Below are 25,587 nucleotides of genomic sequence, written 5' to 3'. Positions count from 1 at the left end.
GGGCGGGAGCCCAAGGGCAGGGGCTGAGGGGAAGAGGGGCAGCAGGTAGCGTCCATACTCTCAAGGGCAGAAGCCATCAAGACGCCATCATGGTGGCACATGCCTGTGATCCCAGCACTTGGGAGGGAGGCTGAGGCAGGAGGATCACTGAGTTTGAGGCCAGCCTTGGCTACATAGTGAGTTCAAGGCCACCCTGAACTATGTAGTGAGACCCTGTCTCGAAACAACAAAATGTTGGGGGCGGAGAGAGAGAAAGAGAGAGAGAAGGGGAGGATCCAATGACAAGAGGATGCTTTATTTTTGTGTATTAGGGATTGAACCCAAGGTCTTCACAATGAGCTACACCCTCAGGCTTTATACTTTTTATTTTGTGATGAGGTCTCATTGAGTTTTCCAGTCTGGGCTCAAACTTGTGACTCTCCTGCCTCAGCCTCTCAGAGTGCTGGGACTATAGGCGTGCACCACCACACCAGGCTGACTGCTGTTTTCATCTGAAAATGTCTGTCAAAGCCTCAAGAAGATCTAGAGGATTCCAAGAGGCTGGGTTTGGAAGTTGGCTCCATGAGGGGAGGGATTCCTCAGTGAACAGGATCACAGAGCTATGACCACCACCTGGCCCAGAACAGCTGCTTGGGAGCTATTTGTTAAATGAATCAATGAAACACTGAGACAGCCTTCTACTCTAACTCCCTGTCTGGCCTCTCAGTTCCTGGGAAGACATCCCAGTCTCGAGGCTGTCCAGGCTGGGGCTGCATCCTCACCTGTGGGGAGAAAACAACCCGGAGCCAGCTCATTCTCCCTCAGGATGGTTCCCCTGTCATTGCCCTGTCACTTCCACTCCTGGGCCCAGATCTACCTGCTTCTAACTCTGAAGGCAGCAGAGGGAAGATGTCCAGGAAGCTTTTTTTTTTTTTTTTTTTTTGAGAGAGAGAGAGGGCCTCACTCTGTAGTTCAGGCTGGCCTGGAACTTACTATGTAAGCCCAGGCTGGCCTCAAACTTTCAGTGATCCTTTTGCCTCAGGCTCCCGAGGGGTAGGATTACAGGTGTGCGCCACCATGCCCAGCTCTTCCACCTGTTCTTGACTGGGCCTCTGCAGGGTTCCTGGAAAGACGTTTCATGTCATTGTGTCCATGTGCACCCAAAGCCTTCTGGAAGTTTCCAGCTCAGAGTGAAGGCTGAGGCCTTCAAGGCCCCCGCAAAACCACCTTCCATTGTCACCGGCTGTCTCCATGCCGGGGTGAGACACGTTGGCAGTCACAGCAACACACTGGCTGAAAGTTTTTGTTTTTATTGTTCAAGAATTCTTTACAAAATCCACACTCATACATCCACACACATACAAGATGCCCTGGCATTGGCCCTCCCGGGCTTTGCTCAGGGAAAGCCGCCCTACAGGAGCCTGGTGTCCCCTGCAGGGAGCAGGCAGGAGTGATCCAGAGACAGGCTGTCCCCTTCTCTCCTCCGAGCTCCCTGAGTTGCCCAGCTCAGGTCCCCAGTGTCCCGCTGGCTAAGGCCTCAAGTCCATCTGTCGGTTGAGCTGTCCCCACCCTGAAGAGGGGTTTCAAGTTGCCCAGAGGGCAGAGGCAGAGCAGGGACAGAGCTCGGCTCTTCTCAGCCACCAGGAGGTGGGGACACTTTGGGAAGGCACCAGCTAGGGCCTGGGCAGGAGGGGAGTGCCCGGAGGGTGTGCCAGGACTATAATGGTCTGCCCAGCGGGCCCTCTGTGACTGCCCTCGTGGCCTGCTCAGGCACACGGCTTGGGTCGGTCAGGATACTGGTGGACGCACTCAGCTGGCGAAGGGAGCTCAGGACAGCTGGGGAGACAGAGACAGAGGCACCTGCTGAGGTCAGGGCTGAAGTCCAAGCAATGGCGGGAAATCCCGGTGGGCCAGACTGCCAGCCCTCCCAGGACCTCCGGTTGCAGCCACTATGGTGAGGGGAGGGAGAGGGCCCCAGGGGCCCAGGTGGGGCAGAAAGCCTGGCACCTCCGAGGACTGGGCAGGCAGGAGCTCACGTACTGGGCCGGAGCACGGGCAGGGAGCAGTACTGATCCAGCCAGGCCAGCGAGGTCTGGCGGAGGCTGTGCAAACTTGCCGTGGACACCATCCCATTGAAGGACTCGAACAGAGGGCGGATGAGGATGCTGAACTGGGCCTGGGTCAAGGAGCAGACTTGCGGTCCTGATGGTACCCTCCATCCCTGACTCCACTTGGGGGAGGAAGGGCTGGGCCTTGAACTACAAAGCTGACTCCTGCTGCACCCCCTTCGCATCCTCCCATCCCAACTCTGGCTCTCAGCCCCCCTGCCTGCTTGCTCCCTAGCCTGCTAGGCTGTCCCCCATCCATGGGCTCCCTACCCTAGCTCAGTCAAGAACCCGAACTCTTAGCTAGGTAAGGGAGTGGATTCCATGTCTTTGATTTTCTGAGTATTAGGAATTGAGCTCAGGGCCTTTGCACTGAGCTATCCCCAGCCCTTTTTTAATTTTATATTTTGAGTCAGGGTCTGGCTAAGTTTCTAAGTCATCCAAGCTGGACTCCAACTTGTGATCCTCCTGCCTCAGCCTCCCAGAGTTCTAGGAATACACTGGCTGTATTCCACATCTTCTCTAGGCCTCACCAGTTAGAGTTCTGATTCTTCAGGCTGCCTTGGGGGTTTCCTCAGGGCAGGGCTGTGCCTCCCCTCACCCAGGGGCTCTTCTGGTCCCACCTCCCCAACCAGGCTTCCTCTCAGCCCCCAGCCCATCACTGGGCAACACTGCTGGCCATGGCCTGGGGGCCAGGTGGGTTGGGAGATAATCAAAGCCCACACCCCAAGGCCCATGAAGCTGAGCCTGCATTCTTGGGCACAGCTGAGTCTGGCTGCAGTGCTCACCCAGCTGCCCCTGCTGCCCCCAGGCTGCTGACCCAAGTGTGGATACAACCCAGAACTTCCAGTTGTGCAGTGTTCGCGTCCGGACGTAGTCATCAAACATGTCTCGCATCTGGTCAAAGCGCTGGTGTGTGATGGGCACCCCCGTGGCGGGCAGCTGTTGCTGGCACCGGCTGTGGACATGGGTGGGTCAGAGGCCAAGAGCCGGAGAGCCACCTGCTCCCCTTACCCAACGCCCGCCTGGGCCCGGCCTACTTGATGGCAGCATTGAGCTCCTCGATCTCGTCCCGCAGCTGCTGGGCCTCCTCCTGCAGGGCCGTCCGCTCCTGCTGCAGCATGACGATGTACTCGGCCGTCTTCTGCAGCGTGGTCGCCTTGCTCACCTGTGGGTGCCACCAGAGCAGGCCTAGGTGCCAGAGGCCCTGACACCCACATGTCTGGGGGCTCTGTGGTGTGGTCTCGGGTGGGGGTCCAGGAGGGGGCCTGGGGTGCCAGTCGGGGCGGGGGGGCTCACCTTGAGGCTGGGCTGGGCACTGAGTGTGCTCACAAGCCCGTGGAGGACGTCGAAGCCCAGCTTGATGTTGAAACGCCGCTTCTGCTCAGCCGAGATATGTGTAATGCGCCGGTTCTCAGTCTTGGGGAGCACAGAGGGTGAGCCCGGGAAGGAGCTGGGGAGGGACTGGGAGTGCAAACCCATCTTGTATCAGGATGGTGCTCACCTTGCTGTTGTCTGGCCGGCCCCGGCACAGGGAGGATGGAGGGGGAGAGACGCCCACACTCTGGGTGCCCAGAGCAGGCACGCAGTTGAGCTCCCCTGACAGCCGCCGCTCACTGCCTGTGGTGAGGACAGACACACCCAGACACACATGGGAGAGGGGGTCCTGTTGCCCTGTCCTTCTCATCATGGTCCCGACACAGTTCCCCTTCTTTCTTCTCTTCTCTCCCCTAGATCCCCCCAATCCCTGTAACCCGTCCTTACCACTGGGTGCTGGTGACAGCCGCTCTGCTTTAGGGACAATCAGGGGCCTGGGAGGGGCCAGTGTGGCTGGGCCCGGAGGTGGCCGGGGCGGTGTAGGGGCCGGGGTTGGGGGAAAGAAGGCATGGGGGAATTCAGGGACCGTCTCCTGCTGGAATGCAGAAGGCCCAAAAGTTGGGGTGAAGGCCTTGGGCTCATCCCCACCTCCCACTGCCCACCGTCTTACCGGGGACCCCGGGGGCCGGAGGAGGGTGCTGGGCACAAGCAGTGGCTCCAGGGTTTGCTCGGTCTTGGCTGCACACAGGGAGACTGTGAGGGGCGCTGGGGCTGGCCCTACCCCAGCACCGCTTGGGACCCCTCTTGCCCCTAAAAGCCCATACTCATACTTCCATGCCACTTTGCCCCCTCTCCCCGACACCCTCTGTGCCCTCTCACCTGCCCTCAGCAGCTGTGTGAGGCAGGGGTTGCTGCCCCGGGCAGTGGCAGGGGCCAAGGTGGGGGGGTTGGCCTTTGGTCCCCTGGTGGATGGGGCAGGAGGCTTGGCCCTGGGCTGCACACCCTGAGGCATTGTGAAATGACAGCCCAAGGTGGGCTCTGGATACCCAGAAGGTATCAGGTCTATGGCGAAGGGATTGGGGCCTGGGGCAGGGCCTGGGATGGACTGAGCTGGGGTGGTTGGGAAGGCTACGGGAGCAGGCAGCAGGGACGCTCCCGGGCCTGGAGAGGCTGAGGGGAAGGGAAACCTGGCGGAGAAGAGGGGCTCCTCCTGCAGCACAGCAGGGGCTGAAATCCTGGGAGGGAAGGGAGGCGGGGTGCAGGGCTGCAGGCCCAGTGCCTTGTCAGGGGTGGGGTACTGGAGGAGGGGTGGAGGCGCAGGAGGCGGTGGGAGCTTGGGCTTGGGCTCTTCAGGAAGGAGGAAGTCAGGACTCAGGAAGGCACTGGGGTCCAAGGGGCCAGGACAGTTGTTCCGAGCCTGGTTTGGGGACAGAAAGACACTCAGCAGGGCAGAGGGCTGCGCTGGCAGCCACTCAGGCAGCCTGCTCCCTTGCTGAGCTCTGGACTGGGTGCTGGGGAGAGATGAGAGAAATGATCCTTGCTTTCCAGCACACGTGCACGAGTGCACACACACACACACATGGAAATTATAAGTAATGAGCGAATATCTTTATGCACAAATTAAGCATGACATAAAGCATCAATCTTCCTGCCCATCCATTCATCTGCCAATAATTTATCTATCTACTTACTAATTTAACCAACAAACCATCTGCTAACCACTCCATTCATCCATTCTTTGTCCATCCATCTACTAACTCACCTATCCATCTATCATTTACCCATCCATCCAACCATCCATCCTCCCCCCCATTTACCTACTTATTCTCTCATCCATGAGCTAGTTCATTTACCTAACCCAACACCAGCTGGCCAAGTATTAAGCTATTTACCAATGCAACTATATACACTTCTTTTATTCACTCACCAGCCCATCCATAATTCACGCGTCCACCCATCCATTCATCCATCCATCTGGAGTACCCCGTACCCCAATTTGGGGTGCCCTGGTGAACCCTTAAGTCGGGGTACCTCACACCCCAATCATCCATCCATCTGCCCACCACCCACCCATTCCCCATCCATCCATCCATCCATCCATCCATCATCTGTACATTTACCAGCCATTTCCACCAGCTCATTCATCAATCCATCAAACTACTTATAAATCTATAAATCCATCCACCAGCCCATCCACACAGCCAACCACTCATCTCCCTATATATTCAGCAACCCACACATGGGTCCACTGCCATCTACAACACATTCTCCCATTTGCCAACACACGCACCCATCCACACCCTTGCTCACCTACCGCACACCACTTACTGCTGTGCCTGGACTACACTAGGCACCGAAGAGCCAGTAGTGAAGTGTGCAACCTTTCCAGCATGGAGCTCAGAGTCTGATGGAAGGGCAGGGAAAAGCACCTAATGCAGCAGCTGAGGCACATGCGAATTGGGCCTGGGACTCCTTGAGTTGAGAATGTCAATTCACTTTCCTAAACAGGTGCTCAGCTTCCTGCTTCCAAAGCTTCCCTTCCTGCAGTTCCTTCCAAATGGCTTTCAGTCTACCAGTTTCTTCTGCCCAAACCTGACCAGTTAGTTCACTAAGGCCCAGAATTTCCCTCCTCCAGGAAGCCTTCCAGAGCAGCCTGGCCCTGGGGATGCCCTGCTCTGAGGTCCTGCTGCCGTCAGCCTGCCCCACCTCCATCTTGCCTGGTTCTGAGTCAGGGACCTCCCGCCTAGGGCCAAGCTGGAGACTGGGCTCTCGGGAAGGGCCCAGCCACCCCTGCACAAGGGCAGGGCTGGAGGTGACCTGGGCAGGCTGCTCAGGAAAGGTGAGCTCACCTGCAAGCGGTTCTGTCCTGGGAGGTGGGGCAACCCCAAGGAGACCGGGGGCACCTCCGGGGCCAGGATCCCACTGCTGAAGCTGGACTCAGCCATGGGGGTGAAGCTGGGGGGCTCTGGGAAGTTTGAAGCCATGGGCGTCTGTGGGGGGCGGTAGTTGGTGAAGAAATCTGTAATTCGGACACACAGGACAGTGGCGATTAGGGTTCATGATGTCACTGGGCCCTGTGTCCTGGGGTAGGATGAGGCGGAGGGGGAGGGGGGTTTCCACAGGTGACTGTGAAACTGGGGGAGCTTCTGTCTGGCTCAGGGGAAGCAGCCAGAGGCTGGGGTGCAGGGCCAGAGTGGGGATGGAGGGGCCGGGAGGCGGTGAACAGGGTCCCCGGGAAGCAGCCCCCCCCCATGGAGCCCCGTGCTTGGCTCCCGGGGCCCCTTCCAGGGCCCACGTCCATCCCCGTACCAGCTCTATCTAGGAAGTGGGGCCATAGAGAAGGCCTGCGAGGGAAAGGGGTGGGGTGCAGGGGAGCAGCCCCAAGTGGGGGGAGTTCGGGTGAGTTAGGGGTGACTGAGGTCAGGGTGGTGGCTGAGACAGAGCGGCAGATTGTGGGGAGGTGGACAGGTGGGGCTGTAAGAGCACAGCCTGGGGTGGGGTGAAGGGCCAAGAGGGGATGGTCAGGGGCCCAAGGGGGCCCAAGGGGTCCCAACACGGGGAGGTGTGAGGGGGCCGGGCGGCTGGAGTGTTTGGGCTTCGGGTTGTGTAAGCCCCGCGCTATTCTGGTTTTGGGAAGCAGCTGCCTGCGGCCTAACCACATCCTGGGCCTGGCTGCCGCCGCCCGCCTGCCCGCTCCCTTCCGGGCACCTTTCTCTGACCCTGGCCAGCCTGTGCCAGTTCCCGAGGCCACCGGGGCTGGTCAGACCCGGGCCCCTGTGCCAGCTCCCAGCCAGCCTGGGGTGGCCCAGCCCACCCTTTCCCTCCAGGCCCCTGGCAGGAGAGTTAGAGAAGGGCGCACGGAAACCAGGACTTACAGGATGAGCCGCGCTTGCATGCGTGTGTGTGTGTGTGTGTGTGTGTGTGTGTGTGTGTGCGCGCGTGCGTGCGCGCGCACGCGCGCGCCAGTCTGTCTGTCTGTCTTAGGTGCCTGTGCTCTGTCACAACACCCAGGCCTGGGTGTCAGGCATGAAGCCTCCACCGGTCTCCCTGCCCCTATGTCCACAACGAGTCCCTGTCGGGGCTGTGACAGGCTCGTTGTGTACACATCTACCTGCTCTGTGCCCTCATCTGTGTCTTTCCCAGCACCTGGTTGGCTTTTTTTCCCCTTTCTTTGTCATGGAGATTGAACCCAAGGCCTTTGCACTGAGCTACATCCCTACCCCTTGGCTTATTTATTTATTTATTCACTAAGTTACCCAGGCTGGGGTTAAAGTTGAGATCCTCCTGCCTCAGCCTCCCAGAGCGCTAGAATTATAGGTGGCATGCACCACCATGCCCAACTAGAAGGTGGCTTCTTGCTGTCCTGCTGCCTTTCTCTCACACAGGGATGGGTGGGACCAGGTGGTGGTCGCTGATCCTCTACCCGTGACTCCCCAGAGACCACCGGCCTTCTCCTTAGGCCACCTGAGGCCCAGGGCTTTAGCACCAGCCTCACACTGGGGCTCCCTGCTCAGCGTTGCTGCCCAGCCGCGGGGCTTGAGCAGAGGGCGTAGAGTGACAAGCACACTTCATTCCGAGTCCCAGCCACCCCCTCACCACGACTGCCACTTGTCCCCACACTGCCTTGAGAGGAGCCACTTCCTGCGTGGCCCCTGTTCCTCAGCACCTGAACCTCCTCCGCAACCCCTCTCCCTCGGGCATCCTCTTGGCACCCGGCCTCACCCAGCCCCTGGCCCGCTCCCGCTCATTCTGCCCTCCCGGGGTTCCCAGCCTGGCCTCTCCAGGGAGGGTCTCTTGGGGACTCTCAGAAGGGAAGCTCTGGGCCCCAGTGCTCACTGCCCTGCCAGTGCATGCAGTGTGTTCAAGGGCCACGCCGGGCGCCTGCTCTGTGTGACCCCATGTGTCCCCACCCGGCAGCCCCCTGGAGGGACAGCAGTCGCTGTCCAGCCCCAGTCTCTGGGTTTTGCCCACAGCCCGGATGGGCACAGTGGGCTCCTACCTGTGCCAGGGGTCTGTGTGTCCAGACAGGGCGGCCGCCCTCCCTGGCTGCTCTGCCTCCAGGGCACTGCCATCTACACTTCTGCCCCTGACAGCCCCCACCCAGCCCAGGGCTGGGGGAGTTCCTCATTCCCCGGTCTCCGCCCCATAGGCCTCCACCTCTTGATTGACAGGCCCGGGACCCTGTGGGGAAGGAGCTGGAGGGTCCCTGAACAGAAGCTTCTATGCTAGGGACCCTCTTTCTGTCCCGTGGGCCTTGGCTGAGCCAGGCTGAGCCCCAAAGTTTACCTGTCCCCCAGAGTGGTTCTGGAGGACCCTAAATTCTTGTATACGGGGACAGCCTGCAAGATCTACAGTAAGGTGAGGAAATCAATGGAGGAAAGAGTCCATCAGGATAAAAAAGATGCCCTGCTTACAGTGGCATGAATATCTCTGGAAAGATACCAGGAGACCAGGAACTTGGTGGCACTCGGGGCAGGAGAGGAGACAGGAGACTCACTGCTTTATAAAAATGCTTTATAAAATCTGAACCAGATGGGGGGGTGCATGCCTGCAATCCCAGTACTCTGGGAGGCTGATGCAGGAGGATTCCAAATTAGAGCCCAGTTTGAGCAATTCAGTGACTTAGCAAGATCCTGTCTAAAAATTATAAATAAATAAATAATACTGGGGATGTAGCTCAGTATGATGGCCCTGGGTTCAATCCCCAGTGTGGGGTGGGTGGGGCAGAACTTGATGTCTGGGATTCTCTTAAAAATAGTACTGGAAAGAGCCAGGAGCACTGGCATATGCCTGTAAGCCCAGCACTTGAGAGGCTGAGGCAGGAGGATCACCGAGACTTTGAGGCCAGCTGGGGCTACACAGTGAGTTCAAGGTCAGCCTGAACCACATAGTGAGACCCTGTCTCCCCCCCCCCTAAAAAAAAGCAGGGGCAGGGCTTTTCAGATGGACCAACAGGGGCTGTGAGTTGGGGACATGGGCAACCCGGGGAGTTGTTGACCTATTCTCTCTACTTGTAGGTATGTTTGAAATGTTATTTAATGAATACATTTAGAAATGTAAGATGTAAACAATAAATAGAACCAAACAGATGCAAGTCCTCCTCTTCTCTGAGAGTCTTGTAGCCACAGCTTTCCTTCGACCTCAAAGCCCCTGGCCCCCTGGTCCCCTCTGGCCCTACCCTCATCTGAGGGGGCCAGAGCGCCACACCCCAGACCTCAGGCCAAGGAGGACCAGAAGGACCACTCAGAAATGCCCCAGATCGCCTTCCCTTCGGAGCTCTGACCTGGCCCTCTCCCAGGGAGGTCCCTGCCCTACCTGAGATCTCCATGAAGTCGTCTAGGCTGGGCTGCAGGGGTGTCAGGTCCGGCTGGATCATGTCAGCATTGCCCACATAGGCTGGAGAAGCAGTGGTGACGTCAGGAGCAGCAGGCAGGGTAGAGTTGGGGGCACCTACCCCTACCCCTATCTTAGGTGCCCAAGCTCCTCTCCCCTGCCCAGTGCCCAGGGCAGGCCCTCACCGTGCTCGGGGGGCAGCTGCAGGGCTGAGGAGCTGGGCTGCGTCATGGTGAAGAGCGTATCGGAGATGTCGGACAGAAAGCAGTTGAGGTCCAGGAGCTGCCGCCCGCCAGGCTCCTCCTCGGGCCCCCCCAGCAGCACAGGCACCACACTGGAGAAGAGCTGCTGGCACCATCGCTCTGGCGGCGGCCACCCCCCTTCGGCCTAGCGACACAGAGTGGTCACTGCCCAGGTCCCTGAGACTCACCACCCCACCTCTCCCCGGCTTGCTGCCTGGAAGGCCAAGGTTCCTTCATGCAGCTACGCTTTGTTCTGTCAGGAACCGGGGTCCTTAGGGTGCCATGTCCCCCACGCCTCCCGTCACCTGCTCAGGGGCCCCCTGGGAGTCTGCCCACGACTTTGCCTCCCAAGGGGAAAAGGCTCAAGGAATCACCCAGAGGATGGTGGCCACGCCCACTCCTGCATCCCACCCTCACGCGCAGACACCGCACACGCAGGCCACCCAGGTGGAAAGACTGCAATCCACCTACCTAGGGACCCCAGATTCCCTGCCCTGTGGGACTTACCCAGCACCCACCTGCTTGGGGGCCAAGAGATCCCCTTCCCTGCTGGACTTACGGAGCTGCGGGAATAGAATTGTAATTTGGGTTCCCTCCGGCCATCCCATCCGGGGGATTCCCCTTTTGGCCCCCTCCCCGGCCGCCCTGGGGAGTAAGCACGTTACGAGGAGAGCCTTTGGCCACACGGTGGCGCTGTCCGCTCAGCATTTTCTGAAGGGCTGGCGCTGGGGTGGGAGGTGGGGGTGGGACTGGAGGTGGCTGGCAGCGGCCGGGAAGCTCGGGGCTCCGGCCGCGGGCCCCCACTGACCCGCTTCTTGTAGTAGATGCGCCACTTGTGGTACTCGCGCATCACCACCTCGATGCGCCTCTTCCAGTAATTCCCCTCCAGGACGACGGCCTGGGGAAGGTCCGGACGGGCTCAGAGCAGGGCGACACTGCGCGCTGCTTCCTCGCCCGGGTCCCGCCCCTCACCGATCCCCGGGTGGGTGCAGCCCCAGCTACCTCTGGTTTGCGGTGCTCATCGGCCTCCGGCCCCTGCAGGGGCGTCACGAAGCCGCACACGGGGCTCTTCCTCCGCTCCACATCTGAGAGAGGGGGACCAGGTCAGGAGCACCCAAGCCTCATGCCCACCCCACGCGGACTGAGACCCAAGGGACACCCTGCGCAGTTCTGCCTGCCGTGGATGCCGGCGTGAAGCGCTGCCGCCGCTCCAGGAAGTCTTCCCGCCTGCCTGGGCCTCCTGTTTCTCCTGTCAACCCCCACGGGGATTGACCCGAGGGCCTTCACACTGAGCTACATCTCTAGACCTTTTATTTCTTATTTATTTAGAATTTGAAACAGGTTGTGGCTAGGTCTGAACTTGAGATCGTCCTGCCTCAGCCTCCCAGAGTGCTGGAATTACAGGCGTGTGCCACCACACCTGGTGATCTTCCCCTTCTACTCCTCCCCTGGTTCCTTAGGGAGCTTGGTAGGGGACCTCCCTCCTCCTGCCACGGGTGGATGGACACGGACTCTGCCCAGCGCCCACTCTCAATTTTCCCTGCTGCCTCTTCCTAGCTCCACCCCAGGATCCCAGGATCCTCCCCCAAGATGACCCCAAATTCACCATTAGGAGTCCCAAGCAGCTCCCAGCATTCCCCATCTAATCCTCAGACAAACAATTCCACAGGGCCGGACTCTGGCCTCAGATTCTGCAGCCCTTCTTCCTGCTGCAGGCCTGACCCTTCCTGTGACTCCCTAGGACCCCAGGAAAAGGACTTTGCTCCTCAGCTTGGTTTCCCAGCTCCTCCTGCTGCCACCTGCTTCTCTATGTGTCCCACCTGGAGCCACAAGCCCACCGTTTGGCCCTCTTCCCCTCCTCGGTCTCTTCCAGCCCAGCACTCCTGGAACCGTCCTCTCAAGCCCCAGGGCCCTGTCCTGACAGGAACCTTCCTCCCCTCAGTTCTCTGTCGATTTGCACCACCCCACCCTGGAGTGGAGGCAGGAGCAGCTGCCGTCACAGAGCAGGGCACTCACCAGACCTTCATTAAGGATGTGGCCTAGTGGTTAGCACTTACCTAGCAGGTACAAGGCCCTAGGTTCCATTCCTGTGCCACACACACACAGGCAACTCTTCTTTTTTTTTTTTGGTGCCCGGGATCAAAATGAGGACCTTGTGCATATGAGGCAGGCAGAGTGCCACTCGGCTAAATCCCCAGACCAGAGGCAATTCTTTTTTTTTTTGGTACCAGAGATTGAACTCGGGACCTTGTGCTTACAAGGCAGGCGCAGGAACCACTGAGCTAAATCCCCAGCCCACAGAGGCAACTCTTATAGAGAGGACAGTCATTAAAGCTTCTAGTCCACAAGGCTCTATCCTGCCTCAGCCAACTTCCTTTGGGACTGATGAGGACACAGAGGAGGGGGACCTCAGGAACAGGACATTTAGTAGGATTTTGGCATCATTTACACAGCTGTGCCCTAAAGGACATTGTCCCTAGTGGGCACTCATAGAATAGAAGGACGGGCTTGGTGCTGGCTGCTGGAGCCCTAGGTGTGTAGACTCCCAGGGGCTTAGAGCCAGGAGGTCTCAGAGTGTCTGTCCCCCTCTTCCTTGAGAAGGGGGGGACACCAGGGCCCCAGAGTACCTGAGCTCCAGCCTGGCTCTCCCTGCCCCAGCCCAGGGTCCCTGTGCTCTGGACAGTGGGGCTGTGCCCAGGAGGCTGGCACAGGCTTCATTTTGCACTGATAAGTCCCTTCGTCCTCTAACCCTTTCCTTTTTTGCTGGGACAGATGCGGGGACAGGGATCCACATGAATCAGGGCTCCAGGGCTCACAGCTCAGCGGGCTGATAAGGAGAGCAAACAAACAGCCCACAGATAAAGCAGGTGGAAAGTCCTCCCTTCCCAGAAAGGTGCAAAGGGCCTGGGAGGACTCGGGAGTGGGAGAGAGGCACTGAGCAGGAAGGAAGGCTGTGGAAGCCAGGACCTGCAGAGGGGCAGTGGGGCTCTTCCTGGTTGAGACTAAGGTCATGGGAATGGAAGGAGGATGAGTCTGCTCCAGCAGCTCCTCTCCCTCTCCTTGTAGCCACCTTCAAATTTTGCAGTCTAGGAAGGAGACAGGTGCTCAGTGCCCTTTTTTATGTGTTTGTTTGTTTGCTTGTTTTGAGACAGGGTCTTACTATGCAGTTCAGACTGGCCTTGAACTCACTGTGTAGCCCAGGCTGGCCTCAAATTCATGGCGATCATCCTGCCTCAGCCTCCCAAATGCTGGAAGTATAGGCGTGTGCCACCACGCCCAGCTAAGTCACACTGCCCGCCGTGTGCTCCCATGGTGACAGCAGTGATCACCCTCAGTCCCCGCTGCTCACAGCCTGGGGGCCCTCCAAGCACCGGCTCAATGCTCTGAAACCCACGAGCTCACTGACAACTCACAGTGACCTCGGATGCCAGACCTGTCGTGACTCATTTCACAGATGTACTCCCTTCAGGTCGGGGAGGGGGCACAGATGTCCCCATGGGCCTGCGAGGGCTCAAACACAGCTCTATTCAACTCTGTCTGGGTAAGGACCTCAGGGACCTCTGGCCAGAGTTGGCATCAAAAACTGCAAGCTGGGCCGGGGATTTAGCTCAGTGGTTTCGCCGCCTGCTGCACAAGCGCAAGGACCCGAGTTCGATCCCTGGTGCCAAAAGGAAAAAAAAACAACTGCAAGCTGGGCATGGTGGTACATGCCTGTCATCCCAGCACTCAGAGGCTGAGGCAGCAGGATCAAAAGTTAGAGCTGAGCCTGGGCAACTTATTGACTTAGCCAGACCCACTCTCAAAATAAAGATAAAGCACCCACATGCACACACAGCTCTGAGGGGACGAGGGAGCCTGGGGGTGGCCTGACACTGACTCCTTGGCTTATCAGCTTCCTAGTGTAGCCCAGGACACAGGTTCTCCAAATGGCAGAACTCTGGGAAGGCATCCAAAAGGCAGGTGGCTCCCACTTCCCTGAAACCCTGGGCCCCTGCCCTGCAGGGACCCACACGCCCTGGGGGAGGACTGGAAGCCAGCCTGCCACACCACAAGCTCGCAGCCCCGAGTCTCCTCAGCCCTGTGACCTGGCACAAGTCACCTGCTGTGTGGGCCTCAGTGGCTCAGCCACAGGCCCGGAGTCCTGAAACCTGCCACTGACAGTTGTGAGGACGTCTTAAAGGAGACGTTTTCCACCCTGCCTGGCACCCACAGATGCACAGAATGCAGAACGCTGCCCCATCCCTGCCTGCAGACCCAGGCCAGACCCAAGCCCAACAGAGCAGGCTGGTGCCACCCTGGGCTGTGTGTTCCAGGGCGAATGCAGCTTCGCTCCTGTGTGGGGCTGAATGGAGATGGGCAAAGTCCCCACGGGGGCCACCTGGGCCAAGTCCTCTCAGCCTCCCATGTCCTCCTGAGGGGCTGTCCCCAAATGAACGGCTGTGACTTCCTTGGGATATGTTTGTTATTTTCAGGTACTGGGGATTGAATCCAGTTCCTTCACACTGAGCTCCATCCCCAGCCCTCTTTCATTTTTTATTTCGAGACAAGGTGTCACTAAGTCACTAAGTTGCCTGAGCCTGTCTTGAACTTGTGATCCTCCTGTCTCAGCTTCCCACAGTGCAGGGATGAAATGGTGTGAGCCACCACACCTGGCGTATATCATTTATTGAACACCAATTTAGTGCTAGGCCTTTTGACATCTATAGTTCCCACATGAACTGTGAAACATAGGACTATTAGTCTCATTTTAGAGAAACAGAATCAGGCTCAGAGCGGCTAGGCAACTTCCCTGAAGTCACACAGCCAGCCAGGGGCAGAGACAGGGTGGGGAAACTTCTCTGGGTGACTCTTAAGACCAGGGTCCCTTCCCTATGTCACATGTCCACAATGGGCACTGCTGGGCATTCAGGAAAGACTTCGAGGAGAGGCTGATAGAGACACACGCGTGACCCTCCTTGGTTCCTCATGGACAGACATGGTGCACCCAGCCCAGGTGACCTAATGTAGCTTTGTCCCCTGCCTTCTGAGGCACCTGATGACACGATTAGGATGCAGAATGGGCCTTGAACCAGTCCCCACATCCCAGCTTTTCTTTTGTGTGTGTGTGGTACCAGGGATCGAACTCAGGGCCTTGCACTTATGAGGCAGGTGCAGTACCACTGAGCTAAATCCCCAGCCCAGCTTATTTTTTCTTTTTAGCACTTCTGGAGATTGAACCCAGGGCTTTTGCACCGAGCTACATCCACAGCCCTTTTGGATCTTTCATTTTGAGGCAGGGTCTCACTAAGTCACTAAAGTGCCCAGGCTGGGCTTGAACTCACCATCCTCCTGCCTCAGCCTCCCGAAGTGCTGATGATAGCCATGCACCACCACACCTGGCTTCTTAGCCTACTCCAAGGTGTGCCGTCTGCTGTGCCCGGCTTCACAAGGAAAGCACCCTTACACACATCCCTGAGACGCTCTGGGGTCCTGGTGCTGGGGGCCTGGCTGCCCCCTGGGGCCCTGGGGGTTCTGCAGGCAGCCCCGGGCCAGGGCAAGGTCCTTCCTGTGGCTAGGAGCCCAGGGTGCCCACTCACACTGGATATACCAGGCTCTCCAGATGGCGTTGTTGAGGCGGATCTTGTCTCGGCACAGCAGCTTGAGGCCTTTGAAGTTCTTCCACTTGGGAGAGACCAGCTTGCCGCTGTCAGGGGAGAGGGAGGTGAGGGTGGGCTGAGGAGAAGGCGGGGCCTCTGCAAAGTGCACTTTTCACTCTCCTTGTGCACCAGGCTTCCATCTATGGGTGCAATTTGAGGGATCCCCAAATCCCACCCCTCATCCTACCTGCCTGAAGTTCCTACCCTGGAGTCTGACCTTGAAGATCCCCTCCCAGGTGCCCACCATGTGCTCCTGCTTGTCCATCTGCTCCCGAACCACAGCTAGAGAAGCTGAGCTGCTCTGTCAGCTCAGGGCTCAGAACCAGAGGGCCCTGCATGGCCCAAAGGTTCCCCTCTCCTAGGCTGTCTGGGAATAGTGCTTGGACCTCCGAGGTATGATTGAGAAATACAGTGTGTGTTTACATTTTAAAAATTATTACAGTAAAACTCTACTGCTGTGAGTTCCCCTCAGAATACTTCCCCTCCCTTCTAACACTCTCATCCATCATTCTGGAAGTCCTCTTTCATAAAGGTCTTTAGTCATACTGTCATGGCTGCCCCAAGGTCCCAAATCAATTCAAAGCATTTCTCTTTCATGATCATTTTGACTTTGTGGAAGAGTCAGAAGTCACACACAGTGCCAGATCCAGTGAGTAAAGTAGATGAGGAGACACCATCATGTTTTTGTGAGCCTGCCTCTCCATTGGATGGCGCTCGGCAGCCACTTGCATTGTTTTTTTTTGCTGTTGGTTTTTTTTTGGTACTGGGGATCGAACTCCCGTCCCTGAGCTTTCGGGGCAGGCGGCGAAACCACTGAGCCAAGTCCCCGGCCCAACTTGCATTGTTTTTGATCACACCTTGTAAAGACCCTTATGAAAGGACTTCCAGAAATGCTCCAGAACTGGCAAGAACTGTGGGATCAGTGTTTGAAGTGAGGGGGGAGAAGTCTGAGGCACATTAATAGCAATGTGTCTTTTGCTGTAGTAAATGTTTTTTATGTAAAACCATATTGTATTTTTCAGTCTCCTCTTGCAGTTCTTATTTAAGAATAATAAGAAATAATCTTCCTGAGAGTCAGGAAGGGAAAAGGACATCCTCAAGGTTACACGGCAGGGACTCACTCAGGGCCTGTGGATTTTCTCTATATTTGCTGGCCTCCTTAGGCCTGGGGGATGGGGACAGTTTGCTGGATGCAGAGGGAGCCTGTCCCCCTGGGGTGGCCTTAGAGCAGCCAGGCACTGTGTTTTTGTGTCTGCATCTATGATGTCAGGATGGCACTTTGAACTGAGCTGGAAGGTGGGCCCTCCTCATGGGCATCATAATGCAAAGAGCCATCAGGACCCAAGGGCAGGCAGAGGAGAGAAAGCACCCTAACTCAGACCCTAGCGGGCCAAATTCATGAGCTAAGCCAGGTGTGGTGGCACATGCCTGTAAACCCAGCACTGTGGGGGGCTCAGGCAGGCAGATCTCAAGTTCAAGCCTAACCTAGGCAATTTAGTGACTTAGTGAGACCCTGTCTCAAAAGAAAAACTAAAAAGGGCTGGGGATGTAGCTCAGGGCAAATCCCTAGGTTCACTTCCCAGTACCACAAAAACAAATAAAGCACAAAGCAATGTTCATGGAGTCCTAGGGCTTCTCACAGGTGCTGGCCTGACTCTCTAGGTACCATATTAGCCAAGTTCGTCGCCACCATGAAGCCGTCCCAGGAGGCCAAGATACTCAGTCTTAGGGTCCTGCAGTTCCTCCCTTCCTCCCTCCTTCCTCAGGGTCCATTTCCACAGGAACCCTTCCGGCCTCCTTTCTCCAAGCCTGGCTCACACACAGTGGCTGCGTCTGCCCTCTCGGCCAGTCTGACTCCTCAGCTCCTCTCCCTGCAGCTCCTTTGGGTGTATGGCTCATTGGGTCCCTGCTCCTCTCTGGTCTCCAAGCTCCTGTGTTTGCTCTGGGGGCTGCAGGGGGCGGGGTGGGGATTGCCATCTCAGGGGACAATAGGGCTCATTACCCAAGTAGAGAACATAGCCAGGGCCCTGCCCCGAGGGCTGGTCCCCTCCATCCTGCAGTTAGATAAACACCATCTGTCTGGTAAAGAGACATGGCCCGTGGGGGAAGGGGGTCTGCTCCTCCTGAGCCAGCCTCTTTTGAGATACCTGGTCAGGGGACTCCTGAGTGTCACCCGGGCCTGTATCCCAGCCACCTCCCACCCCACCGACCACCCAAGGTGCCACCCAGCCTGCCTGTCTCCTCTCTTTCACCTGCCTGCTGAGGTTGGTGGCCCAGCCATGGTGGGGGGACACAGTGACAATATCCAAGCCCAAGAGGAAGGGAGTTGGTTGGTTGGATGGTAGGGGAGTGGCTCAGCCTGGAGCACAAAGCCCAGGGCCAAGGTTCAACAGCTCCTTGTGACTGATGGAAACTCTGGAGCTACAGGCTGGGAGACCCTTCAGAACTCAGTTCGGCCCCTGACCATTCAGGAATTCCCACTAGAGAGCCCTGACAGGCCCTGTTGCCTTGGCTCTGTCCCTTAGGCCACCCTTTCCCTAGCCAGCCAGCTCTGCCCACCAACAAGTAGTTTCTTGTAGTCTTTGCAACCTAACTCAGAGCTTCCACTCCCACAGCCCCCAGGAACAGACACCTAGAAACTTCCTCCCACTCTCCACCCTGCACGGCAGAGCGAGGCAGCCAGGCTCCTGCAGGCTGTCCTCCTGCTGGTCCAGGGGGCCACTTCCTCCCTCCACCTCCTGGAACCCCTGCCTAGCCCTTCCTATCCAGTCCTCCCCTGGGACCTTTGGCTTCCAAGGACCTCCTCCAGGGAAACCCTTTATTTTAGTTTTTTGAGACAAAGTCTCACTGTGTATCCCAGGCTGGCCTTGAACTCTCAGTGATCCTCCTGCCTCAGCCTCACAAGTGTGCTGGGTTTACAAGTGTGCTCTACCACACCCCTTCAGTTAGGGACATCTGAAGGCTAAAATGCTGTCCCAGTCTGAGCCTGTATTTTTCCTCTTCCAAATGAGGAAACAAAGTCTCCGGACCTTTGAAGCAACCTCATTCTTGGTGCCTAGCCCCCCAACTCGGGACAAGGGAGATTTAACATTCTGGGTGTTGGGTCAAGATGCAGCCCTCTCCAAACCTGGCTGGGGTTAAGTCTCTTGGGGGAGCAGTTCTTGGGGTGTGCTGTCTCTCACTGGTCACCTCCCAGGACCTCCTCTCTCAGGCACCCATGGTGGGAGGGGGACAGGGCAAAGGCGAGCCAACAGCGGCAGAGCGTTGTGTAGTTGAAAGCTGGGAGCCGAAGAGGGCATGGTTGGAAAGTGGGGGTTCCCGGGGGAGGGGCCGGGGAGAGGGGCGGCGTCCATTGTACCGGGACCTCAGATGCCCCTTGCCGGTCTCGTGATGTTCAGGGCGGGAGCGGGAAAGGGACGGGAGCCTAAACTTTCTACATCGGTCGGGCGCCCAGCACGATCAGGTTGCAACATGACCTGGGCCGGTGGCCAGAACTTGTGGGCCAAGGTTACTCTGTCTCCAGCCAATGGGGTGCGTGGCTCGGCAGCACGGGCAGTGACGCGGCTCCTCAGTGCCCACCCCGGCTCCCGGTCCCCCGAGGCGGCGACAGGCGAGGGTCGGACGCCAGCGGTTCTCCCAGAGGAGAGGAGGCGCCGCGGAGGAAGAGGAGTATTTGCACAGAGAAAAAAGATCAGGGCCGGCTGATCCCCCTTCTTCTCTACTGTTTTTGGTTGATAATTTATCCCGGGTCCTCCGCTGCGGGGGACTTTGGTCCAGGGCACTGGGCCAGGACCCCGGTTCGCGCCCTCCGGGACACGGGCGTGGAGCCGGAGTCGGGTGCGGCCCGGGCGCTCTGCGACGCGCCAAGCCGGGGTCCCGGGCTTCGCCAGGCCCTAGGCCTCCCCCGCACCAGCCCGGCGCAGCCTGCAGCACCCCCTGCCGGGCTGAGGCCCAGAACTTCGGCGAGCAGCGCCCCTCTGGGCCAGTCGGGGCTTCCTCCTGCCACCCTTACTCCAGCTGGTGGAGAAAAGGTGTCTCCTGGGGATGGGACGGTCTGTGTGTGTTGGGGCGGGGGCGGGGGGGGGGGGTCGCAAGACTGGTTCAATTCAGTTTCAGTCAATGCTGGCCACGAACTGGGACAACCAAACCGGGCAAGGTGGCGGACGCCTGGAATCCCAGCACTATGGGAGGCGAAGGCAGGAGGGTCCCAAGTTGGAGCCAAGACTGGGCAATTGAGTGACACCCTGTCTCAAAATAAAAAATAAACGAGTGGGGATGTAACTCAGTGCAAAGGCCCTGGATTCAACCTCTAGTACTTCAAAAATTAGCCAGGGCCGGGGATTTAGCTCAGTGGTTCCACCGCCTGCCTGGAAAGGGCAAGGTCCCGAGTTCGATCCCCGGTACCAAAAAATAAAATAAAATAAAATAAAAATTAGGACAGCCATGGGCGCTGGGAGTATTGTAGTGTGCGGGGATGCAGGAAAAGAGTAGCTCTCCACAGGGCCTGCTGGGGAGGGAGTCGAGGTCCACAGCAAGTGGCCGCGTGGAATGGCCCGGGGGTGGAGTAGGGTCCTGGGAGCGCGAGGAATGACTGGGATTTCCTTGGGGACAGAGGCTCAGGGGGTGGGACCGGTGGGGACCTACAGGGGCGAAAGGTGGCAGGTCCGTTGGGCTGGGTCAGAAGAAGCTGAGGGCTTGGGGAGGGGACGCCCTGTTGTGGCCGCAGGCCCGGAGGAGCGAGCACCAGGCGCGCGTGGGTGACCAGGGCCGCCCCAGCGCGTCCGAGCGGAGAGCTGAGCCATCGGTCCGGCGCCGCCCTCACCTGTAGGCCAGGCTCAAGCACTCGAAGAGGCGCGTGAGTGTGGGGTCGATGCTGCGCGGCCCGAAGTCATCAAGTCCTACAGGTCCCTCCTGGTCGCGCCGCCGGGTCAGCGAGTCGCTATGCGGCGACGACACCATGAAGTGTCCGCTGTGGATGACCTGCGAGCGGAGCAGGCCGCCAGCGCTGCGCCGGGGACCCGGGTCCTCCGAGTCTGTGTCGGAGTCTGAGTCCGGGATGGAGACGACCCGCGGGACCTGCAAGCTCGAGGCCAGACCGGCCAGCGCCCGGGCCATGGTCACAGCTGCGACCACCTCGCCTGCGCTCCACAGAGCTACTTGCGGGAACCAGGTGGCGGGCTCGGCATTATTAGCATAGCCCCGCCCCTTCTCTGTGATAGGCCAGTCGAGTGGGCATGGCCCAGACGCCCCCGGACGGGGCGGGGCGGGACGGGGCGGGGCTGGTATAAGCATAACCAGTACTCCAAGAGCAAGTCTCGCAGCTCTGGCGCGTCTTCCCCTATCTCCTCTCGCTCTGCTGTGACCGCTCGGGGTACCAAAGCAACCACCTCCAGATGGGCCAGCTATCATCTCCTGATCCTAAAAGCGCCTTGGTGCCCGGGATTCGTGCATCCAGCGGGACATCCCCCTACCTAACTTCTATCCGCCTGCTCCACCCTCGACGCACTTTACCCTGGCCTCGATCCTAGGCACAGCCGGGAGTCCTCACCTCTCCGGAGGCTGTGGGGTCAACACAAGCAATGCCCCTAGAGGCCCGGCCCACGGGAGGTTGGCAGCTCCCCTAGTGAATCCTGCAAGACCCCAGCGGATTGTTATTGGTGGGGGAGGGCTGGAGACCGCCTGTCTGTGGTCACGTGGGAAACCTGGAGGAAGAGGTCAGCGGTCAGCTGTGTGCTGGAGCCTTGGGAAGGGGTCACACGTTTTGTTTGTTTGTTTGCTTTGATACTGAGGATTGAACACAGGGCCTTCGCACTGAGCTACAACCCCAGCCCTTTTACAGTTTTTATTTTGAGACGGTCTCACTAAATCAACAAGTCACTCAAATTTCAACTCTCCTGCCTCAGCCTCCCAGAGTGCTGGGATTATTATAGGCATGTGCAACACTTTCTAAGAACCCATGTTAGGATCACACAGCCCAGGACGACCCTGCCATTGTCCACAGGGACCCCGGGAACCAGTCAAGGAGCGACACCATTTGTCAAGGCCGTTCACAGGCCAGCCCTTCCATGCCCTCCCCTCACTGGCTCCCTGCTGCCCTGTGTGGGGAGTACGCCCTCCTGTCCCTCCATGGCCATCTGCACTTCACTTCCACCTCTTCAGGGCCTGATACATCTCTGAAGGTCCCAATGGCAAAAAGACAGCCCTGCCTATGAAATTCCAAGCAAAATAGCACTGAAGTAGGGTGCAGTGGTACACATCTGTAATCCCAGCAGTCTGGGAGACTGAGGCAAGAGGATCGAAGCCTGGGCAACTTATCGATTTAGGGAGACTCTGTCTCAAAATATAAATAAATAAATAAATAAATAAATAAATAAAGCTGAGGATGTAGCTCAGTGCAAAGGCCCTGGGTTCAATTCTCAATACAAAACAAAAGCACTGAAGTAAACAAGATGCAAGATGTCCACAAATCCTGACACGGTGGATGCAGGGTGGCCGTGCCCAGTGGGCAGTGGAGGCTTGGTGCAAACTGGCCCTGCTCACCTCTCACTGCCTTCCCATCTGTCCTCTATTAACCTCCGCCTAGAGTTTATAGCCTCTCAAACAAACAAGCCCAGTTCACAGTCCCTGGAGGTACGGGACAAGGTCTCGATTGGGGTATGAAGACCTGGCTGTCCCCAGTGGTCCTGCCTGACACCATGTCCTCCCTACCTCCCCGTCCGGCTCTCAGGGTTCCTCCCCCAACCGTCCCTGGTTGTCACAAGCTGGCCCATCTTTGATGGCACCCCTCTGACATCCTCCCCAGTCTCCAGGTTACCGTCTGAGTCCCCACAACCCTGGTTCCCATCAGTACAAGCTCATTTCCCTCTGCTCTGGCCAGGCACAGCAAGCAGTGCACAGGTCTCTCCTTTCCACTAGACGGCAAATTCCTTGGAAGCAGGAATCACATCCTGTTTCTCTCCATGGCCTGTTTTCCACCAAGTGCAAATGCACAAGTGGGTATTTGCTGAATAAATGAGTTTATGTTACACGAATCTATTAGACACTCCATCCATCCACCCATCCATCCATCCGTCACACAGAGAAAAAAGTTTATGTGTCTGTCCCAGTGCAAGCTATTTTACGGGGGCAGGGTTCTCAACACATTAATTGACCAACAACTCTGGGCTATCCTGTAGACACAAGAATTGATATGTTGGAGTGTTTAAAGTTTTACTTGTGCCAATATTAGAAACTGCCAGGCTCCGTGGCACACTCCTAACTACTTGGGAGGCTAAAGAGGAGAACTGCAAGTTCAAGGCCAGCTTGGGCAATTATTGAGACCCTGTCTCAAAATAAAATAAAACAAGGGAATTAAAAACCTTAGAAAAGAGCCAGGTATGGCATCACATGCCTTGAGGCTTAGGCAGAAGGATCTCAAATTGGACACCAACCTGGGCAATTTAGCAATTTTGCAAGATCCCATCTCAAAATAAAACATTTTGAAAAAGAGCTGGGGATATAGCTCAGTGTAAATGAAGGCTTTGGGTTCAATCCCGAGTATCAAACAAAAACCAGAAAAGTGGGCCCCGGGGGGGGGGACACTAAAACACAGAAAAGCAACTGTTTGGTACTCTTTTTTCTTTTTTTTGGTTCTGGGTATCAAACTCAGGACCTTGAGCTTGTGAGGCAGGTGGCAGAACCACTGAGCCAAATCCCGGCCTTCTTTTTTTTTTTTTTGAGACAGGGTCTTATTATGTTCAGGCTGCCCTTGAACTCACTATGTACCCTAGGCTGGCCTGGAACTTGTGGTGATCCTCCTGCCTCAGCCTCCTGAGTGCTGGATGTGATTACAGGAATGTGCCACCAAGCCCGGCTATTTGGCACTTTAATACCTATAGAGATAGAAAGTGGAAAGTATTGGGCCGGGGATTTAGCTCAGTGGTTCCAGCGCCTGCCTCACAAGCTCAAGGTCCCGAGTTCAATCCCCATTACCAAAAAAAAAAAAAAAAAAGAATGTGCGCATAACACAAAATGAAAGTGGAAAGTATTTTAGCAACTCCACTTGAGGTGGAAGAATGGGCATGGAGTTTCTTTTTGGAGCAATGAAAAGTTCTGGAAATAGTCATGGTAGTTGCACAACACTGAGTATACTAAGAACCACTAATAAAGGGTGAATTTTGTTTATTTATTTTTGGTTTTTGGAGACAGAGTCTCACTATGTAATTCAGGTTAGCACTGAACTCACTATGCAGGCCAGGCTGGCTTCAAACTCAAGGCAATCCTCCTGCCTCAGCCTCCGAAGTGCTGGGATTATAGGAGTGTGCCATCATGTCTGACTTTGAATTTTATAATATGTAAATTACACTTCAGTAAAATAATCAGGCACTTTTAGACATGATTGCATTTCCTGGTAATCCTTAACTGTGTGTATGCAGTGTGTCAGTATTTTCTTTTTTTTTTCTTTTGAGACAGAATCTCTTTATGCAGTCCAGGCTGGCCTTGAGCTCACTGTATAGCTCAGGCTGGCCTGGAACTCATGGTGAACCTCCTGGCTCAGCCTCCCAAGTGCTGGGATTCCAGGTATGCACCACCACACTCAGCTCGAAAGTGTCAGTATTTTCACCAGCATTTTACAAACATGGAAACTGAGGTCCTAAGAGGTTCTGGGAGACCCAAGTGAGGGTTAGCAAAGAGGAGTTAACATTTATGGGACACTTTCCACCCACAGATCCACAGAATCTTCACAAGAGCCTCATGACTTTGAACTTATCCTGTAAACAAACAGCAGGCTTTGGTAAAGGACACAGCTTTGTTTTATTTTGTTTTCAGTGTTGGGCATTGAACCCAGGGCCTGGAACAGGCAAATGGTCTAGCACTGACCGCCCCCCCCAACCCCAAAGGTCAGGTGAAAGGAACTTAGAATCAAACACAGGCAGTTTGATGCCAGTCTGTTCCCCAAGTAAAGAGCTTCTCAAATTAAAAGGACTAGCATACCCTTATAGTCCCATCTACTTGAGTGGCTGAGGCAGGAAGATCCCTTAAGTCTGAGACCACCCTAGGGAGCATAAGAAAAACAAAACAAAGTGCAAGGTCCTAAGCTCGATCCCCAGTAGCCCCTCCCCAAAATATCAATATTTCATTCCTTTGGGTCGTGGGGGATTTAGCTCAGTGGTGCCGCTGCCTGCCTTGCAAGCGCAAGGTCCTGAGTTCCATCCCCAGTTCTGCAAAAAAAAAAAATCCCTGCCCTTGGGAGCCTGAGGCAGGAGGATCATCAGGAGTTCAAGGCCAGCCTGGGCTACATAGCAAGACTCTGTCTCAAAACAAAACAAAACTCCCCAAAATACCACTTTGAAAAAGAATTTGGCAAGGACCACTACAGCTGTCCCAGTGCAAGGTATTTGGCGGAGGTGTTGGGGGCATGTCTAAACACATTAATTGACCAACAACTTTAAGACCCAGCAATTCCACAGAAATGTGTGCCTATGTGCACCAAAAGCCATATACAAGACCATTCAGCACAGCACGGGGCTTATTCACCCTGTATTGGAAACAACCCACATTATCCATGGACGGGTGAGTGGAGACATATATACCACCTGCAGTCACAACATGGAACATCCACCCCGCCGAGGTAAAGGCCACAGGGTCAGCTGTGTGTTAGGAATCAGGGTGCATTGAGCCTTGGGGTGACCAGAAGGCTTTCTGGGGTGCTGCTAACATGTGACGTCTTTGACTAGGTTCTGGTCACATGGGTGTGTCTTCTGAAAATTCACTGAACTGGATACTTACGACATGATGCTTTTTACATGTGTTTAGAAGTAATTTTTTTTTTGTACCAGGGATCGAACTCAGGTCCTTGTGCTTTCGGGGCAAGCGTCGGAACAATTGAGCTAAATCCCCAGCCCTAGAAGTCATTTTTAAAGGAAACTGTTCACACACAGGCACACCCAGGACACCATTCATTGCACCTCCTGAGTCCCCGTCACAAGGGGCCTG

General features: G+C 56.6%; 1 protein-coding gene across 23 annotated transcripts in view; it reads right to left on the bottom strand.

The window, feature by feature from the left end:
• Positions 1-1,272: 1,272 nt before the first annotated feature.
• The window catches only part of Mlxipl (MLX interacting protein like), a 37,186-nt gene continuing 12,871 nt past the window's right edge, over positions 1,273-25,587 (bottom strand). For 2 of the 23 annotated variants that reach the window (XM_087196244.1, XM_087196250.1), the window contains exons 2-15: positions 15,553-15,659; positions 10,979-11,061; positions 10,785-10,874; positions 10,495-10,539; positions 9,920-10,121; positions 9,717-9,797; positions 6,251-6,420; positions 4,281-4,818; positions 3,589-4,139; positions 3,384-3,503; positions 3,125-3,252; positions 2,873-3,042; positions 2,020-2,155; positions 1,560-1,815 (exon numbers count right to left, since the gene is read on the bottom strand). In XM_087196244.1, coding sequence (XP_087052370.1) covers positions 1,746-1,815; positions 2,020-2,155; positions 2,873-3,042; positions 3,125-3,252; positions 3,384-3,503; positions 3,589-4,139; positions 4,281-4,818; positions 6,251-6,420; positions 9,717-9,797; positions 9,920-10,121; positions 10,495-10,539; positions 10,785-10,826 — 2,253 coding nt within the window. In that variant the 5' untranslated portion in view covers positions 10,827-10,874; positions 10,979-11,061; positions 15,553-15,659 and the 3' untranslated portion in view covers positions 1,560-1,745. Of the gene's footprint in view, positions 1,816-2,019; positions 2,156-2,872; positions 3,043-3,124; positions 3,253-3,383; positions 3,504-3,588; positions 4,173-4,280; positions 4,819-6,250; positions 6,421-9,716; positions 9,798-9,919; positions 10,122-10,494; positions 10,540-10,784; positions 10,875-10,978; positions 11,062-15,297; positions 15,476-15,552; positions 15,660-20,434; positions 20,820-25,587 lie in introns of those variants that run through there. The other 21 variants (XM_087196246.1, XM_087196245.1, XM_087196253.1 and 18 more) reach the window with 20 other exon arrangements.

The sequence above is a fragment of the Heterocephalus glaber genome, unplaced genomic scaffold, assembly GCF_053883595.1.
Source record: "Heterocephalus glaber isolate CG9 unplaced genomic scaffold, H.glaber_assembly_v1.0 deba00001610, whole genome shotgun sequence".
NCBI lineage: Eukaryota > Metazoa > Chordata > Mammalia > Rodentia > Bathyergidae > Heterocephalus > Heterocephalus glaber.
Note: the sequence above shows the minus strand (reverse complement) of the source record. Positions and strands in the feature narration are given on the sequence as shown.